At 39.3% G+C, this 20,936-nt stretch overlaps 1 protein-coding gene across 1 annotated transcript in view; it reads left to right on the top strand.

Moving 5' to 3' along the window:
• LOC121855393 (peripheral plasma membrane protein CASK-like) overlaps nt 1-20,936 on the top strand; it is a 63,896-nt gene that overhangs the window by 16,177 nt on the left and 26,783 nt on the right. The window contains exons 3-5 of the mRNA XM_042350286.1: nt 8,499-8,604; nt 16,475-16,552; nt 20,076-20,251. Coding sequence (XP_042206220.1) covers nt 8,499-8,604; nt 16,475-16,552; nt 20,076-20,251 — 360 coding nt within the window. The remainder of the gene's footprint in view (nt 1-8,498; nt 8,605-16,474; nt 16,553-20,075; nt 20,252-20,936) is intronic.

Raw genomic sequence — 20,936 nt, 5'->3', positions numbered from 1 at the left:
TCACTTAATTCACCACGTCTGTTACCAATCGCCTATGAATTTAACACGTCCGTTAATAAGGACTCATCAATTTAACACGTTTGTGACTTAAAAAAAAAAAGCCCACCACTTTATCACTCGACAACCTCATGGAAGAGTCTGTGACACACTCGATCAATATTGTGTCTGAGAAAAACTCCTCGTCACTTTACTGGCAGCGGTTTAGCAGTCCATGTCAGGCTCGGCACCAAACAAACTGACTGTGGGTGTGTGTGTGTGTGCGGGAGGGGGGAGGGGTAGCTAACACAACAAACCCATCACTTTACCGACAACTTAACCACTGTTCATGTGGATGTCGGCAACACTAAACTTCACCCGGGTGTGGAAGGGAGGCAAAATAAAATTCGTATTACCAGCGGAATTTTTACATGCTCGGCTGTCTTTTACGAGAACGTGTGAAATGGCTTGGTTGAAGTCCCCGTAAATTTCAGAACGCTTTCTTTTGTGAGGGTGGGGTGGGGTGGGGTGGGGTGGGGTGGGGTGAGGTGAGGTGAGGTGGGGTGGGGTGGGGTGGGGTGAGGTGAGGTGAGGTGGGGTGGGGTAGGGTATAGGGAGGGAATAATGTTTTTTCTTTAATTTTATATATTTAAGATTCGTTGAGTTCTTCTTTCATTGTTAATCTTCGTTATTTCAGTATATTTAACTTAAAATTTGTGTTAAAATGATAGTCTTGATTATAGTTTATTTATATTTTTATTATTTTTTTCATTCGTCTTGATGTAACATGTTATATATTGTTGTATCATGTGATTATACAAGATCAGCAGCGTGATAAGTTCATGACTCATTACTATCATACGTTCATGAGTGTTGCTATCATACTACCGTATAGAGTTTTACTATAAAACCTTTACTGATCGCAACAATCATTCGGCCTTATCCTCACTACTCATAAGTAAATGTTCCCCACCAACACACGTGATCATTAATCTACAGACGTATACCTGAACTTCACTGGTATACGGTTAAAAAAAAACGTCAATCGTACATATGAAAGTTAAAGTAAATGGATCGTGAACTTCCACTCTCTTTAGTACAAGAAGTTGATTCTTAGTGCGGGGGTGGGGGGGGGGGGTGGCTGTTAGACACATCCTCTGTCTACTGTGAACAAGGGTTTTTGGATCCACCTCAAATCCGCGAACGACACGGAAAACCATTACTGATTCGTCTCCCCCACTAGTTTACTGCCGTCCGAGACTTACTGTAGTTCCAGTCCAGATTTGCGTTTCTCCCCACAAAGTAGAGTTTTATGGGGTCTTTATATTTCCCGTTTTCGTTTTACTCTAGCTGCTTGATTTTAGCTTTGTTTGTTGAGCTTCGTGCATAGGATTGTAATTATTTACTCCAGCGAGGAAATCCCTTGTAATATGTTTTAATATGTTTGTGTGTAGCTTATATATGTCGTCAGTGTATACGGTATATATATATATATATATAAATACGTATAAGGTCAAAGGTCAAGGTCACCTCCCGGTATGTAAGTATACTGTAGATCGTATATGTAGAGTGGCCCATCGGTACAGTGTTACTCGCTCCGGTAGCCTTCCCGAATATGCGGCATCGTCGGTTTCATAGTCGAACCTTCTTTACATAATTATATCGTGTGTGTGTGTGTGTGTGTGTGTGTGTGTGTGTGTTCAGAAAGTACTAATGATGCTGGAGGTATAAGTGTACAAAGTTCCTGAAGACTTGGGAAGTGGTGTTTTATTTATTTTTCTTTTAACATTTTCACTTCCCTTGATGTTTGATCTATTTTTAACATCTCCTTCCCTACCTCTTCCCTCTTCCTTCCCCCTACTGTTCCTCCCTTCCTTTCTCCCTCTCTTTCAGCCTTTACCCTTTCCCCTAAAAACATTGCAGCCCCATCCCATTGAGAACACCTCCATCCTCCTAATAACAGCTGTATAAACCTTTCCTCTTAGTAGCCTTCATCCCCCCTTCTCCCCTTAACCCATAATAACCTACCATTCCACTTGCCAAGTAGCTTCACATTCCTCTTCCCCTACTCGCTTCAGTCCACAATATGATGATAATTACCACGCACTCTTCTAGGCGCTTCTGTTCACATTACTGCCATGGATTGCAGTGTTTTGGCCAAGTTGCAGGGGAACACCACCATCATCACACGACCTTTTAGGGGCTATCTGCTCGCCTCACTTTTAATTATTATTGACTCCTTCTAGGGAAATATATATATGTCATGTTTTGTGTGTATAGGTTGCTGGCTGGGGTGTTTATGTCCCTGTGGATAATTTTTGAAATGAGGAAAATGTAACTTATATTTTCAGAATGGATTAAATTATTTTTTTGGTGGGGTGGGGGGGTTACTTCGTTTTTTTTGGTGTGTTCTGGGGATTTTTTTTTCTACTTTATATGAGTGTGATAAGGAGTTGTTGACTTGGAAACGTGTTACAATTTTTGTTTATTTATTTTTTATTGGGAAGTCAATGATATCGATTTCGTGCATATTTTCCTCGTACATTCATTTTTTTAACGTCTTTTTTTCCTTTTATATAAAATTACATTATTTCGTTTCAGTGTATGTACAAAATCCGTAGGAATATATCACTGTGTGTGACTTGAGTGTCGCACAAAAGCTTCGGCTATAATGAAACAGTTCACTAGCATGTGTCGGCTCTATGTGTGAGTATTCGACGTTTTAATGATAAATGTGATTGTGCGGAAATGCTAACATGTTCTGGATATGTCCGGCGCCTGTGTTGACACATATTGTATAAACCTGTGACCTTTTGTGAGAATTGAGTGCGTGTACTGCAGTTGTATTTACACTCAACTTTCGGTGAATTTACCTCGTATTTCATGTAAATCTGGAAATATCACACTGCCTGGAATATTTTTGCTGCACACTGTATTGATTTTCAGCGTTTTACTGTAAATATCATTCTCGGAGAGCGTGTGCAAATCTGTTTTTGAAGTATTTGTCTTTCCTTCCCCGGGGAAAAATCCTTGAAGGGAAGTTATTCATAATGATATCATGGGGGAAATTCCGAGTATACTTGTGAGAGTTCCCAATAATTAAACGGTACAGAAAATGTGATCGGTCAGGGTGCTTCTGCTGAGGGTAACACAGCAGAGCTAAGGATTTACAATGAGTTTCTAAAGATCCACTACCTGTAAGGTGCTGGTGTAAGATTTGAGACTTGTATCTGTGCGTGTCTGTACGTGGTAGAAAGTCGTCACACCGATGGGGGGAATTCCACACATAAACCTTTGAGAATCTAGATCCGACTTTCGTTAAAGTGAGTGGCTGAGTGGTCACCAGGAACAGGCCAGCGGCGGTGTGTTGAGGGAGGGGAAGATCAAAGCACCAGGCAGGGAGTTAGCCAAGGGCCCTAGCTCTTAAACGTATGTTGATTCGATTTTCTCGCCCGAAACAGAACTAGATTAGCAGGTGATGAAGGAGTGATGAGTGGGCAGAACGATGGGGAATGGGATTAGCCAACATCAGATGAGTAGAGGGAGAGAGGATTAATGAAATAAAGGACTGGAACACTTCGTCCCGTCTGATGTTGGAATCGAGTCTGGTGAGCAGTTTAGCAGATGGATGTTGACCGAATAGTGTTGGGCATCTAATTTTGTTTGTGTGTATGTGTTCACTTTCCCACATACATATAACTTTACCTCGTATCAACCACACACACACACACACACACACACACACACACACACACACACACACACACACACACACACACGAGAGACATTCATACATACTACAGACGTACCAGTTTTTTTTTACATGTACTAAATATAATCTCCATGCATGCGGCCCTTCACCACCTGCCTCACACGTCAATACTCGCTCGGTCGATGTTAAGATGGGTTCTCTCTCATCACGCCACTGTCTGTATGCTCTAATTATTTGATTACGGAACTCTGGGTTAGGTGGCGTTGTGTCTTCACCGTTGTCAGCGTCTACTTGTGTTTATTTGTAGTCAGATTTTTTATATTTTCTGCAGGAATGGTAAAGCGCTCACCGATGCATGTTTTTTTTTTGTTTTTTGTTTTTCTGTCCAGTAAACATAAATATTCGGGTGTTTTTATTTCTCTTGGTTAAGGTCAAGGCTGCATCAGAAGGTCGCCGATATGTTAAGTCTGAGGGTATACTTATTGGACATGAAAACAAGACTGGCTGATAATTTACTCACCTTTTAACTTGGTCGTAAGATATTTACCAATTATTTACCTGAACAACTTGTCTGATGAACTTCAAATATGATACAGCTATTAATAACTCTAGTTCCTCAGGGCTAATTAACACAGTTCGATAGTTTTATTCCACCTCATTCCAGAGATTATCTTCATGAATTGCTTGTACCGATTAACCTATTAGATTTAACGTGGAGATTTGTCATGTGGTCTCTTTATATTTATTTATTTTGGGGGTGACAGAAACAATTGTTGGTCTTTCATGATTTATTTTTATTTATGGAGTCTCGAGGTTATGTTATTGATATATATTTTGAGGGGAGGTTACTGGGATGGTTGGTGACTTCTCGACAATCTTCCTCTTCCTCTTCCTTTTCCTCTTCTTCTTCTTCTTCTTCTTCTTCTTCTTCTTCTTCTTCTTCACTGTCTTATTAATCTCAAGTTTTTTAATCTTGTGTTCTCGGCTGCTCGGGTCTGTCTGTCTGTCTGTCTGTCTGTCTGTATCTCTGTCTCATATTCATATCCTTTTTAGTAATATACATCCTTTCTATTCCCTTTTCTCCCTCCTTTTCTCTCCTTCCTTCTCCACCTCCGCCTCTTTTTCCTTTCCTTCTTCATTTCCTTCCCTTCCACCTCTCCTTCCTTTCCTTCTTCCTCTACTTTTCCTATTCCTTTCCTTCTCTCTCTAATCCTCCTCCACATCTTCTTCTTTCCCTTTTCCTCTGCTCCTCCTCTTTTTCTATTTCACCTCCCACTCCTCGTCCACCATCTTCCGGCTCCTCAAGTAAAGGGGAGGAAGAGGGTGGAGGGGAGGAAGAGGGGGGGAAGGGGAGGGGAGGCAGCGCGTCTCGTCAGGCACATAACTCAGGCGTACGTGCTGTTAGTGCCACAGTTACCACTAACCTGAGACAAGTTTCACCACAAACCGCCACACTTACGCCACCCTAAGAGCCGCAGAGGGCGCAACACAGTGCTAAGTAGTCTGGTCAGAGGTAATAATGTCCTGGGGGGGGGGGGGATCATGTTTATAAATATACATACCATTCCTCATGTATAGTTAGGTGCCCATATACACAAGGGTGGACGAAAGGGGGTGGTGTGGATGTAAACCAGCTCCCACTTATGACAAGAGACGAGGGCTGTATCCACTCAGTTGTCTCATTTTATCTTTTGTAATAACCAAATGGAGTTGTCGTTAAAGGAGCCAATAGTGTGTCGGTCTCAAGAGATGTCTCAGGTTAATGAACTCACACATACAGATGAGACGAAGTGAAAGTTGTTGTTGAAAATGTGAACGTTTGATACTAGCGGAGTGATCGTGTATATTTGTGTGTGTGTATCAGCTTTATTTTGACGGGCTCATCCATGCGAATATAAACATGAAAAAAAAATGAATATATACATAGTTTTTAGTAATAGAACGTCAGACACTATTGTAGCGATGTGTAGTCATTTATATGAACGAGAATAACAGACAGTTTAATGGGGTCGGATTATGGGTGAAATGAAAAAAGTTATATGCCGATTAGCCGGTTTATTTTTTAAGTAAAATGTGAAATATATTGTTATAATGGAATGTGATATTACTGTACTGTCATTTTGGGTTAGGTTAGGTTATTGTTATTGTGTTGTGTTGTAATAGATTCCTTTAAAATTATTACGCTTAGGCTATTGTCGTTTTTAGTTAAACTCAGTTGTTTCTATAAAGGGTCAACGGTTAGGTCAAGTCAGGTCAAGTTAGTTTACGTTAGATTAAGTTAGTTTAGATTAGATTGGGTTAGGTTAATTAAGGCAGAGTTTTTTATGTTTATAAACTTGGCCATATAAAATTCCCGGAAGTGATTCGTTCATAAGATTAGTCAAGATATGGTTTGATTATGATAAGTTTCTTAAATTTACCTACGTATATTTTCCTAAGGGTTCGTGCGTAAGTTTTAAGTGAAATTCAGTTAGGTTAGGTTAGGTTAGGTTAGGTTAGGTTAGGTTAGGTTTCACCATCTTTAAAAATAACATTATTTCCACATGGGGAATGGAATTGGGAAGTAGTGGGTGTTGTATGTGACCCTGTGAGGTATTATTTCCCCCCAGACTGACATTTAATCTAGGAGAGGTGTGTGTGTGTGTGTGTGTGTGTGTGTGTGTGTGTGTGTGTGTGTGTGTGTGTGTGTGTGTGTGTGTGTGTGTACGCTATTTTAATACTGATATTTTTGTACCTACATTTTTGTTGAACTGAAAATTTTTAACGTTGTGAGCTGTAGATGTATACGAGTGTAGTATTAGGAGTTTACAGTGAGGTGGTGGAGTGTAAAGCTGGAGAGTTGTGTGTGGTGAGTTTTTTTCCTCTGTGGACCGAAGAATATAAGTGAGTTTAGCAATATGTGTTGTAAGGATTCATAATAACAACATATATACGTAAAATTGTGCCGACTACACCCACGAGTGCTCTGAATAAATGTAGGCTTAAATACAGATAGACAAAGGAATACACACACACACACACACACACACACACACTAAGAATCACCTTCCCACAAAATTACTGGTGAACGGTGTAAAATCCGCCCTTTGTGCTAGAACTGAACTGAACGGACGGATGGACGGAGAACTCCAGACCGCAATATGCTCGCTGAAAGGGCGTATAAAAAACAGATTCCCTGCTTTACTCCTTCATTCTTGCCAGTGTTTTCCTCGTCAAGACGCTGTAGCGAGAATTACCTCCTCTGAGAATATCCCCGCCAGCCATATCCAAGCCTCTGTTTTATTCCCCGCGTGTTGACGTAAATTAGCCGGGTGGTGGTGATGGCGAGGTGAGGGCGGCGGCTCCATGTTGCCTAATGAGTCTTTGACCTTCCCAACCACACGTAGTGGATTTACAAAGAGTCTTAAGTTAGTTTTTTTTACCTTGACTTGGAATACAAAACACGTATCTCGCTACTTGTGATCAGCCTTCCTCGCCCAACGGATTCACTAAGATTCGTACGTTAGTTCTTAATCCAGACATGAAAAAAAGGAAATGTAAGATTATCTCTTTCCCTGAGACCAATTCATGAAACTACCTTCTAACTTGATTCACACACACACAAAAATCGTAAGATTATATCCGCGCCCCCCCGACTTGGAATAAAGCTCTTACCTCAAGCTGTATGTGGCAGCTTTACAAACCTCGTCATCCCAGGATTCACAAAGATTTTTACGTAAATAAAATATATATATATATATATATATATATATATATATATATATATATATATATATATATATATATATATATATATTATTTATTCTGTCTAGAGTCACAGTGCAATTTCATCGCCATCAATGTATGCCTGAGGTGATGTGTTGTATTCCTGTGTCTTCAATAAAGGGAAAACTTTAAAGAAACTATAATTTTCCGAACCCAAATGCTAAAATATCTTACATAACATTTTCACCCTGGCGTTACATATGACGTGGATATTGTCCTGACACTCTACCATAACAAGAAACCTAGGCCTACTCTTACCCCTAGTTACGAGGGGGGGGGGGGATTTTCACGTACGAACCTTGCAGAATACAAGTCCCAGACGTGGTGGTTGTAACATGTTGCACACATGTTCCAGGCTCATTATGTCCGCCAGGTGGGAATTGTTGGGTGCTCGGCGGTGCTGTCTGGGTGGTGATGGAGGAGGAGAGGATGGAAGAGGGAGTTATGAACGGCGATAAAGAGGAGGGAGGAAGAGGAGGCCATGAAGATTGATAAGACGATGGGGGAGGGAGAAGAATGGGGGTGGTTATGAAGAAGAGAGGAGAGGGAAGGAGGAATGGAGAGAGAGAGAGAGAGAGAGAGAGAGAGAGAGAGAGAGAGAGAGAGAGAGAGAGAGAGAGAGATACTTGCTGTACCCAGGTATCTATAGTTATCAGGGAAAGTGGTAGCTCATGAAGAACACTTTTTTTACTCGCCTTTAAATCCTAAGATCAAAGAAAACTGTAAAGTAATCTCCGATGTATTAAATAATCCTTCAAACATCTTTCAGGTCATCCTACTTACACTCACAAAGACGGCAGACTTAGTTGTTCTTACTCAAATTATGATCATTGGTAGAGATGACAACTTGTGGACCAATTATGCTATTACAGGAGCCTCCAGTATGACTTGCCCCTGTCTTCGTATGAGCCTAGAATATACGAGTGTGTTGTCTTAGCATTTATATACAGGAAATATATATTTTTTATTGTTTTATTGGTAATGACTTACTGTAAAAATTTTAGTCATAAATATCTTACGTGTTTTCTTTTTCTGGTTCCTGCAGATTTGAAGAGAGAAGCGACCATCTGTCACATGCTCAAACATGAACACATCGTGGAGCTGCTGGAGACCTACTCCTCTGAAGGGATGCTCTACATGGTCTTTGAGTAGTGAGTATTATCTTCTCTTAATGGGTATAAATGTGTACCTTTAAACTAGTTCGTGTTTTGTTTATTGTAGAAATGATTTTTGATGTGTGTTGCGTTGTGTCCATTTTATTTGAGGAAGTACTGTACAGACCCCTTCACTAGTGCGTTTACAGGGGCTCGTCAGGTTGTGTGCAGTGTGGCAGCCCTGTGTTTGTTTACATTCGACAGAAGGAAACTCGTAATAGTAAACATACTATGGAATCAATTAAAATTAATATTAAAACAAATATACCCAAGATAATGATTTGTGGGATGTTTATATGACGTGCCTCTGTAAACGCGCTAGTGAAGGGGACTGTACATGGAGGGTAAGTTGTTGAAACGCCAACTGTACCTTCATTTCTTACCTCTTATGGCTTTCTCTAATATGAAATACTCGATTCATCATTATGTACAGTAGGAGGCTCCTGCTGGGCCTGTGTCATTAATGATCTATATCAGTAATGGCACGGTGTTGCTTGAACTATATTAATGAATGCGTTACTGGAATAATGTCAGGAATATTCGCGTGTTGAAAATCGTACAACTGTGAAACGGGTCGACATCATGGCATCCAACCCTCCGACCCTCTCCCCTAACACGCCAATTAAAACCACTTTAACCTGATCGCGTTGGTATAAAATGTAGATATTAAGGGATTTTGGGGGCGTGAATCAGGTGGTGGGGGCCATATTTTTTGTGAGATTGGTCGATTGTAACCAACATACACCAGGCAGTAATAACGACCTAACCTAACCAACATTATATCTGGCACTTAAAAAAAAAGTGATGACACAATTTCTTGAACGTTATGTAACCATTATAAGCTAAAAATATACGAGCGTAACTAATCATTTATGAAACGGTGCGTCTAGCCTTGAAGTAAATGGCCCTAACTAGCTATGTGTATTGATTTAGTGAGCAATGAGACTCCCCGCCTTCGATTTTTTGATGGGAAATAAGCCTAAGGAAGAATTGTTATTTTATTTTATTTTATTTTTATTTTATATTTTATTTTTATTTTACTTTTTTTATATTTTTATTTTTTTATTTTTTTATTTTTTATTTTTATTTTGAGGATTGTCACAGTTGAGAACTTATTAGCGACTCTTGCATCAACCTGAATATTTACCCTCTCTTTCCTCCCCCTCTTACCTTAACCATAAAGGCCACTAACTCAACACGGAGAAGTACTGTAAATACTTTATGAGCCTGATATTGACATTAGTTGTGGTACAAGGCTCCCCAGTCGTTGGTAAATTTTAGTAGGATCGACAACTGCAGAAATTCTTATACTCTCTGCCACCCACCCACGCCCCCACCCACGCCCCCACTCCCTCTTACCCGGAGTACTTATTTATTCTGAGCTCGTGTTTTTTTTTTCCTTTTTTTACATTTAGATAAATATATGAGGAAATATTTGTGGAATATTTTTTTTTCTGTAGCTTTAAACACTTCCTGTTTCCTCATCGTCATTACCACCATTCATATTCTCTCTCTCTCTCTCTCTCTCTCTCTCTCTCTCTCTCTCTCCCGTATTTATTTCCTACGCCTTCCTCTGGCTCAATTACTCACTTTCCCTCACCATGCACTCTGGGGTCTTAAATTATTCCCTTTAGGTTCCTCGTGTAGGAGTGTACATTATGCTTTAGTTCCCATGGGGGCTGGGGGGGCGGGTGTACGTAAAGGGAAGGGTTCACGGCTATTCACCTCTCTCACTTTCTATTAAACACTGTGTATGAATAAACTAGCGTGTGTGTGTATATTTCCCAGAGCCTGAGCTTTCATTATTGAAGTCTTGCTTTCACTGTTGACTTTCATATTTGCTTAAGATCTAATTATGATTTTTACCGTACGGGCGAGTTAAATTTTGGTGTTTGCCGTTTAATTAAGAGAGATTGCCGAGTTGTGTTCCATGATTCCGGGTCTCGTTGGCTTGTTCTTAGTTCGAATAGTGGGGTGTGGGAGGGGGGGGGGGATTTGGATCGATGATAATGATGGTATTGGTATTATTAGTGATTGATGAGAATGGTAAATAACAATAATGATGATAATGATGACTTGTTATTGAGCTTACTTTAACTATCTTGTAACTATGACTGACTGACAATGATTTAACCAATTAATACTCATAGGATCCTATTGTTATTGATTGGATAATAAGTTTTATGTTCCGTCTCGAATGGGGATGAGTCAGAGAGTTGTCCTTGTGCCAGAGATATATGATAATGGAGAAGAGTGGGATGGTACGTCTTAATTATCTGTGAATAAATTACTTTGAAATTAGACTTGTATGCCAAAAATATTTCCTAGTTATCCCTGGACTTAATATGATTTTATAAGGATTATTTATGTCGGGTAATTACTAATTATATATTGACTGACGGTAACCTAACCTAACCCAACCCTAACCTAACCTAACCTAACCTAACCTAACCCTAATCTAACCTATGTTTATAGTTCCAATATAACTAACTCACACAGGTTGTAATTGCGACGTCATTGTGTTCGGTCAATACGTCAGAAATTCCAGCTAAACAAATTACTGTTTGTTGTGACCCAGTCTGTACCTTTATGTTTATCCAGATCAAATGGATGGCAAGTTAATAATTATTTTAATATAAATGTGTTGGTAAATACCGTAAGATGAGAAATATTCGGTCATGAGTTTGTTCCCCGACCGAATTGTGAAGAATTGGTGTCCTTCTTGTACTCTATCTAGCCCTTGTACGGTGGTTTTTGTACTCTAGCCCTTGTACTCTAGCCCTTGTACTCTAGCCCTTGTAGTCTAACCCCTTGTGCACTTGCCCTTGTACACAATATCCCTTCTATACTAATTTAAAACTTCAGTTAAACGGCCTGAGTATCTTCTTGGTCTTCTTGTAGTCAGAGGAGTCCTTACTGGTGTTTTGGTCTGAGTTACTAGTAGTGTAGTCCCGGGTGTTGCTGTATTTATTTTATTATTTTTTTACTTTATTGTGTGTCTGTATTTACTTTATTACGTTTTTATTTTTTCACATTTTCTTTAGTGCTTTCTTTATGTAGTGTTTAGTGATGTAGTGTGTTACTGCATTATGTGGAAGGTTAAGCTGATGGTGATCTTGAAGCGTTGATAGTAAATGAACTGTGGCGAAAATTATATACTAAGCCGTTAATTAAGACTCAAGGGTAATTATCGTAAATGGTGATTAAAACTTATGGAAAACTTACCTAGACTTAAGGTAAATTTACCCTAAGTCTTAGATATGAAGGGAAACATATTTAGACTAAATATAACTTTTGGGTATTTCACTTAGACTTTAACTAGTTTACTAAATCTTATGGGAACTTTACTTAGATAATTAATAAAACTTAGGGGAAATTTTACTTAAATGTTCCTTAAAACTTTTGAGAATTTGATTCAAACATTAATGAAAACTTGAGGGAAAATGTATAAGGTAACAAGTGCGTGGTCAAGCATCAATATACAGTATATAGTAAATTGAATGAAACGAGTCAACTTGAAGCAGCCTGTAGTGTACCGGTGTGTTGTTGTGGTCGTAGCTTCCTCCAGAGACCCACCACCTATGCTTGTGTCTCGACCAGCTTGTTTAATACTGGTGTTTGTGGCTTTCGAGCTGCGGTTTTACATCACTCTCTAGTTGTTGTAACTTGTTCTCTCTGTCCTTGGCTTTAATTAATAGGGTGACTCTCTTTAGTTGTGACTACAGCAAGACTGTTTTAAACTCCCTCGTACTGTGACCTCAGTTATTCCCGCTAAGTCCTCCTGACTGTAGCTGTAATTAGTTTTATGTATTGTTCGCTTGCCAACAACTTCCTTTAAACTATGCGTGACCTCATTAGAGGCGGAGATAATAACAGGACTTTAATGAGTTGAGGGTAAGATATGTAAGGTGGATGTAACTAATGGAGGAAGAACCTCTACTTATGTGTAGTTTAGCACAACAAACTCAGTAATTATACTGTGTATATATGTATATATATATATATATATATATATATATATATATATATATATATATATATATATATATATATATGTGTGAGGGGGTTCGTAATGTAAGTTAGATATAATGCAATTTACAAAATGCTGCTCACCGTTAATAACATTATAACAATTTTAATCTCAAATTATATCCGAAAGCAGTATGACAGATATAAACTAAATTCAATGTAATTATCTTTTGTGGGACAACGACTGCAGGGAAGTGGATTTCCTACTACAAATTCCTTTTATAATTGTTAATAAAATATGTACCATACTAGAAATTCATTAATTATTACATGATAAACACCCAAGTTATTTCTTAAATGTATACGACTGGAATTGCTATTTTACTTTTAAAAGTTAAGAAAATTTCCCCAAATATTTTTAAGTAAGAATAATGTGTCCTCTTGTGACTGCTTGTTCTAGAGTAAGGCAGAAATGTGCACATCTACTTATCCGTTGACTATTCTCAAAAATCCGTTCGTTATATTTTCCCCGTTGATGGTGAAAAGTGATCCTACGTAGCTCCTGATGCTCTCACTGGTATCATAACTAGTAAAAGAAGAACGTGCAGTTAACTAGTCCTCAATAACCTTACATTTTCCCCGCAAGTGATAGGGGCAGGAGGTAGCCAGTAATTGCTAGAGTGTCAGCAATATAACGGCGTCACTTGATACATTTCCCTCTGTCATGTCTTGAGTCACAGCTAGTCAAGGGCATTGTCACTTCTTCAGGTTTAACGAGTAAATTATAGAATACAACTTAAAGTATTTAACCTGAGTCGTTGGTGACGGAGGGCGTGGTTAATATTGGTGGTGTAAACATCGGCGTCTCTTACGAGGATGTGGAATGGTATAAACATCGGTGTCTTTAAAGAGGATGTGGACTTAGAGGCAACTGAGAGAGAGGCAACTTAATCCTCTGCTTGATGTAGGATAACAGGGTTCAGAGGCGATCGGATCTTCTATTCAAAGTAATGTAACAGGCTTCACCACTGGCCCGATTTTCCAGTTAATGTAACATAACAGGAATCTGAAGTGATCGGATCCCTCTGTTAAGTGTTAGGATAACAAGGTCCTCAGGCGATCGGATCGTTCGATTAGTGCAGGATAACCGGATCCACAGATGATTAGATCCTTTTGCTTTACGAGGATGAGTAAATTTACAGGATCCAGAAGTGATCGGATCGTATAGTCGACTTAAGATCATAGTAATAGCCAGAAGTGATCAGAATTTTCAGTTAACCTGTGGTAGCAGGGTCCAGAAGTGATCGGATCTTTCAGTTAACGATAGGATAATAGGATCCAATCCTGATAGAACTTCAATCCCTTCCCAATATCTAATCAAGACTGACTTAATTACTTCCTAAGAATCTATCTCCGGTTTTAGAGCAAGTTGGATCCTGTTACTCGGCCGGATTAAAAAAAATCGATCCCCTTGTAGGCAGGGTAATCGAATCTTGTTTCCTCGTCTATTAAGTAGTTCATTCTCATCCAGATTACGAAGTGGACCTTTGTTGAAAGCTTCTGTGCGGGAGGCGACATTTCCTATAACACATAGTAGGCCTATGTCGAAATCGATCCATTCCAAAACCTTCAGCTTGTTTTCCTAAATTTATGGTACTAATTGTTCTGGTATTTTTTTATTATTATTTTTTTTATTATACTAACGTCTGTTTTTTTTTATGTTACAGTTGGTATGTTCTTACGTTGCACAAACTTGAATGGTGTTTGTAATATTGCAAAAATTATATTGATATCCTTATTCGAATAAACAATCAGGCTTTGCTAATTTTTGTGATAAGAAATATGTAGTTTTATACTAATATTAAGAATACTGTGTTAATATCACTTTATATGATCAAAGGTTGCGTTGGTATATTGTTGTTTATGTTGTAAAAGCATCAAATTTGTTGGTTTGTTATGATGAAACGATGTTGTTCTCTGTTTGTTTTATTTTGAGTACAATGACATTATTTTACTGCCCAGATTGCAGTTGAATATTTTATATTGCAAAAATTTAGTGGATTTATGTATTTTGGTTTGATCATATGCTACTAAAGTACGTTGATATAATTATTGGTTAGGAAAAAATCATTGATATGTTATTGTTTTCGAAAATTACGAAATTGATTTTTAGACGAAACGTTATGGGGGCAGAGTGTACGGCGCCCCCAGCCTATACAATGTAACCATAAGTAAAGTGAATGCAGAACTTGAAGCGGTTTAACCCTGCCTTTTATAAGTCACTATTGTACTTGACTACAGACTGGACAAACACTTACCAAACTCTGTATAAAGAATTTTAATTCAGTACGCGCGAAGCTTTATTTGACCTTTCGTCGTAAGGGAAAATGTAAAAGCATTTATTGCATTCAGTGTAGCTGGTGTTTCCTCCGACTCTACCTTGCCTCACCGAACCTCTGCTCTTAGTGCGGAAAAGTGTGTTAGAGTGCACCTAAGCGGATATAATCTCTCGTATAAAATAAAGATACATAAAAATGCAAAAATACTGAGTATGTATGAGGAAGAAAAGAAAGTAGACGATAAAAAAAAGTTAGAGTGCACCCTTTGGACTTTTGTTTCGGCATGAAATTACTATTGAACTTAAAATAAAAACACACGCGTTATATATTCACTTTGAAGCGTAAATAAAGCAGCTCATGTGATTACGGTACAATGGATAATTAAAAAAAATCAGAAATAAATTAAAATATTTATTGTCTGTTTTGAATTTTAAGTCTACGCTACCCAGTCTCATCGGTCTTTAAAAATGGAGCTGGATTCAGACAAATTTCCCTTTAAACTTTGTCTTGCAATTTCTACCATATTTGTCAACATATTTATATTTTGTTAAATCTCATTATATTCCTTATCTGTCTGTAAGAAAACGTTTCATATTTTTCAGATTTATAACAAAAATACATAGTTCACCAATACTGTTTTGAAATTATTTGTTCTGTTTTGTAGAATTTACTATTGAACCGTTCAAAAAAAAGTCTTTAACTAACGAATCAAAGGTCCAAAATTACTTCCCGTGGCAGTCACTAGGTTTATTTCTTATTCTGCCCAGTACTTGTCCAGTCATCTTCCATATAATGGCCCCCCAAAAAACTGACCAGGGTGTATAATGGTGTATAATGGTGCTCCTTCCTGTTTAATTGACTACTCTACTTAGGTAGAGAGTTAATCTCTCTCTCTCTCTCTCTCTCTCACACACCAAAAATTCAGCCCAGTATGCCCTGTGTGGTCATAAATCCTCAGTATATCGATTGTTCGTGGCCAGGTTACAACCCCTTCCTCCCTCCTGTCGTTCTCCCCCTCCCAGGCCTTTCCTCCCTTTCATCATCCTCTTTTCCATTCTTCCTCTCTTTCGCCGTTCCCTGTCCCATTCCTATCTTTGCCTTTATCCTCTCCCCTTTTCTCCCATTCTTTTCCCTCCGTTATTCTTCCCTTTTCCATTTTTTCGTCTCATTTCCATATCTTTTTTCTCTCCTTTTCAAGTCCTCTTTCCTCTTCCTTGGATTCTTCCCTTTCCCATTCAATTCTCCCTAGTTTTTTCTCTCCTTTCCTATTCTTTTTCTTCCCTCCTATCTTTCGTCTTCTTTCCAATTCTTCTCCTCTTGTCCTTCCCCTCTCCATCTACCGTTTATCTTTCCCTTTCCAATCCAGTATTACTCCTCTAAGTTTCCTCTCCTTCCCAGTATGAACAACGATTAAATAAGTTATACCCTCCAACTAATTCATGCTTTTCCTCATTAAGTATTTTCAGATTACTAATATGTCTTTCTCCTCGCAGTATGGACGACGACGTAGCCTTTATCACGGTAACTAACATACTGTACACCTTTCTTTTTTTCCTCAGTATGGACGGGGCGGACCTGTGCTTCGAGATCGTTAAGCGGGCGATGTCTGGCTTCGTGTACAGTGAGGCAGTGGCCAGGTAAGGTGATCAGGGTGTTCAGGTGAGGGGTTGTGGGTTCAGGTGGTCAGTTCAGGTGGCCAGAACCTTAGTAAAAGGTTAGACACTCATAAGGAATCAGGTTCAGGGGTCAAGGGTTAGAGTAAAAGGTCAGGGGTCGAGATGAGGACTCAGAGGCTCAGGTGATATGGTCGTCTGGTGAGAGGTGAGCCGTGAGTAAGTCAATTCTCATGGGAAAAGATCGTCGTATTCAAAGGGTTAAGACATCACCCTAAGGGGATTTAAGCATGGCACTCAAAGGGCTAATGGCCTTCTTGATCAAGGGTTAAGTTGCCTTACCCAAAGGAGTTAATCCCGCTCCACCAGGTAAAATTTTAAGCCCCCCCCCTCCCCCCTTTTTTTTTACCAAATGGCAATCTCAAAATCCATTTTTTTTATGAGGGTATTTGTGGGTTATTGGGAGACATTAACGAGCGGTAGAATATCGATTGTTGATTAAAGAAAAGTGTGTGTCTTATACAGCGAAGGTGTAGGTTTGTGATGGTACAGATGACAGGAGCTCTCTCTCTCTCTCTCTCTCTCTCAGTGGTAACACGTAGCATTTTTTATAGTTAATTTTATTCACATCCAGAATTTGTTGCTGGTAGATAAGGACAGTGAGTAAATGGATCTAGATGGCAGCTTTACATTTAGAAAAATAGGGAATTAGGGGAAAGGAGATTCAGATGTTGAGTGGAAAAAAATATCTCTGTTAAATGAAAGAGGTTAGGTTAGGTCAGGTAAGGTAAGGTCAGGTCAGGTCAGGTCAGGTCAGGTCAGGTCAGGTCTGTGATAGTTCTCTTCATCATTTTACTAGTTGTTGTGTAGAGTTGTGTATCTCATGAACGCCTGAAGGTCTTGTGTAAACGGTATCTAAAGAGGAGACTTCGAGTTATTATTTATTTCTAGAGATTTTGTTCCGTTTTCTCTTGATATTTTCCACAGGGGAGACAATTATTTTTTTCTGTGAATTCTTTTACAGTTTTCATATTCTAAGAGTTAATTTCCCTCCATATTATATTCCCGTTTCCTGAAGAGAGACTGGTGAGGAAACTATGCATTGTGAAAATTGGTGACAAACTACAAAATAGGAAAATATATTTGATCTTATATCTCCTCAAAAATAAGTTCTCTTAAGTGTACATGTTGTTGTCGTGACTAAAGCAGTGTGTTTGTGAGCTTAGTTTTAGTTATAATGCTATCAGAAAGTTAGCCTTAATCACCCGGCTTCCTCCTTTGACCTCTTGAATAAATTATTAAAAAAATGAGAGAGAGAGCCTGGGGATGAAACGTTCCTAATGAAGTATGATGAGGAACGAGCGACCTTTTGTTTTTTTATCAAGAGAGAAACGAAATGGGTTGGCAAGAACAGAGAGAGAGAGAGAGAGAGAGAGAGAGAGAGAGAGAGCCTTAGTTTCCAAGAAAGAAATGGAATTTTTTGATTAGGAGGTATAGACTGTGTGTGCGCGCGTGTGTGTCAGTCATACCATAGGGCAGGTTACTTGGGCTTCTCTCATTTGGCTGGCCATTTGGTTGGCTTCCTTGGGACAGGGCTGATATGTGCACGTCTAGGGGATTCGTCGACTCTCTCTCTCTCTCTCTCTCTCTCTCTCTCTCTCTCTCTCTCTCTCTCTCTCATTGTATCATAGTCCACATAAAAAAAACTTCTATCCACTTTTCCAGACAAATCCTCCTTCCATTTAAATCCCCCCCTCCCCATTCAGTTAAGAGCGTCGTCTTGCGAAATCCTCCGACACATTGGGATTTAATATTCCAGCGATGAAGTTGTTCTTGATTCGGAAATTTATGGCCACTTATCAAGTTAGTATTATCGCGGAGATTTATGTGTGAGCTTCGTATTCCTCCCTGCTGACAGCTCTGGTGTTTGTCGCTGCTCATAAATCTCTGAGCTGTTGTGTGTTAGTAGTTTGCAGCATCAGTGTGTGTGTGTGTGTGTGTGTGTGTGTGTGTGTGTGTGTGTGTGTGTGTGTGTGTGTGTGTGTGTGTGTGTGTGTGTGTGTGTGTGTGTGTGTGTGTGTGTGTACTTGTATACCTTGTGTATGTCCCGGTGTTGATTGCCGCCACCAGGTCACTCTACGGTCTTGGTCTGCCACGTTTAATAACTACTCGTGTGATTGTGATGCCGACCACGCTTGTCATGCCTCAAGGACCTGCTACCTCCCCTTACTGAGATAATGTACGGTCAGAATCAAAAGTTAGCCGAAAATTTCCAGGCAGCATCATGTGTTTGTACATAACGCATAGATGGCGCACTTTCCATTAACGATTGACCGGCACTAACTATTGGGTGGATGAAGTGGAGACTTATGGATGTGTTGAGAGGTCAGGCCGGCTGAGGGCTAGTAGATGGCTGGATGAACGGAGTATGACGTCGCTCATCCACTTGTTGAATGGTACAGGCTAATGAGGATGAATGTTTATTATTCTCGTACACTGGCGATGATAAAACTGCTTCGGAGTAAAATGAAAGTTCATTTATACGAGTCATTGTTCATTTAATTAGTAGAACAAATGAATACAAAAACAGGGTTGTTATATATGATGTGGCGCTGAATGAATTATTTTTTAATTAGTAAACAGTATTTTTTTTTTTTACTAATTATTCTGCGTAACTGGATATTACTTTAAAACTTGTACCTTTCGTATTGTCTAATCATCTGCTCTGGCTTCAAACAACCCAACCAAGACACGGGAAAATATTAGACGGTACATAGAAAACGGCAATTGACGGTACAGTACATAGAAAACGGCAATTGACGGTACAGTACATAGAAAACGGCAATTGACGGTACAGTACATAGAAAACGGCAATTGACGGTACAGTACATAGAAAACGGCAATTGACGGTACAGTAGTACATAGAAAACGGCTATTGACGTTACCAACTTTTAACTTTCTGAATTGGTGACTCGATTTTAATGTGACCTGTTAAAGAGTGTAGCTTATAGGAAGTTGTGTTGATAATGTCCTCCGGATTTACTCCTTGTATAAACCTTAATTGGTTTACAGCGGCAACCAGGTGATAGGTTTTTTTGTACTACTAAACCAAAACCATTAAATCACGGTGAGAATAGTGTTTATTGTTCTTACTCTCCCCTTGTCTCTTTTATCATCTGTCTCCTATTCCCTTATTCCCCCATTTACTTTTTTTAGAATTTCAATCTCCATTATCTAGTTCTCCTTTATCCTACTCTCTCCTCACTTTTTCTCCCCACCTCTCTCTCTCTCTCTCTCTCGTGCTCTGGCTCCACCTGACGTGAGGCCATTAGTCGCCCCTCAAGCAGATAATTTTCCTGTTTTTCTTCTAAATCGTCTTGCACGAACCTATTGCCTCTTTCTACCCTTCTATCTCCAGGTACTGTGTGATCTGACCCTGGAGGCTAGTCTCTCTCTCTCTCGCACACACACACACACACACACACACACACACACACTTATTTATCCAACATCACTACAAACTGATCACTCCTTCTCTTCTCTGCAGCCACTACATGCGTCAGATCCTGGAGGCGCTGTTGTACTGCCACGAGAACGACATCATCCACCGAGATATCAAACCTCACTGCGTCCTGCTGGCCTGTAAGGAGAACAGCGCCCCCGTCAAGCTGGGAGGTTTCGGGGTGGCCATCCAACTGCAAGACGGAGAGCTCGTCAATGGAGGTACGCGGCCACTTAACTTATTTCTTGTTGTTGTTGTTGTTGTTAATGTTGTTGTGGTGGTACTGTATAGTGTGTTTACGGTAGGTAGATTTTATGTCAGAATAATGGAGTAGTTACGATACCTCATTAGTTTTGTTTTGTTGAAGGAATATTGTGTGTTTAGTTAGGGTATAGCACAGGAGGTATAGTACGATGATCATATGATATCAGTTTTGGCTGTTGTTACGGTATAGTGTATTTACGGTAGGCAGTTACAATACTCTCCTTTAGTTTTTTCCTTGTTTGTTATTACGATAGCCCAGGACCACCTGTTCTAATTTAATTTATTCTGGTTGTGAGCTTACGATAGTTTGAATTAGCTCACGATAACTAAGTAGTGAAGATTCCATTTTTAGTATCCAGTACCGGACAAAATACGATAGCAGTAGGTACGATAATCCTTTTGTTTTACGAGTTTAAGACAATTATAATAGGATTCGATCTTTTTTTGGGGGGATTGGGTGCCAGAGACCGATTGGGTAGGATAGGATAAGAACCCTCTTGACTAAGTACCATAGGAAGGATTGGGGACTTTATTCCTTTTCTTCTGGTATTTGCAGCTCGTAGGATGTGATTTTCCTTTCGTCTTTTTGGAGTGTTATGGGAAGTAGGATTCTGAGGCTCTACTGTTTGTGGTAGAATTGAG

Source organism: Homarus americanus, unplaced genomic scaffold (assembly GCF_018991925.1).
Source record: "Homarus americanus isolate GMGI-L3 unplaced genomic scaffold, GMGI_Hamer_2.0 scaffold41444, whole genome shotgun sequence".
NCBI lineage: Eukaryota > Metazoa > Arthropoda > Malacostraca > Decapoda > Nephropidae > Homarus > Homarus americanus.
Note: the sequence above shows the minus strand (reverse complement) of the source record. Positions and strands in the feature narration are given on the sequence as shown.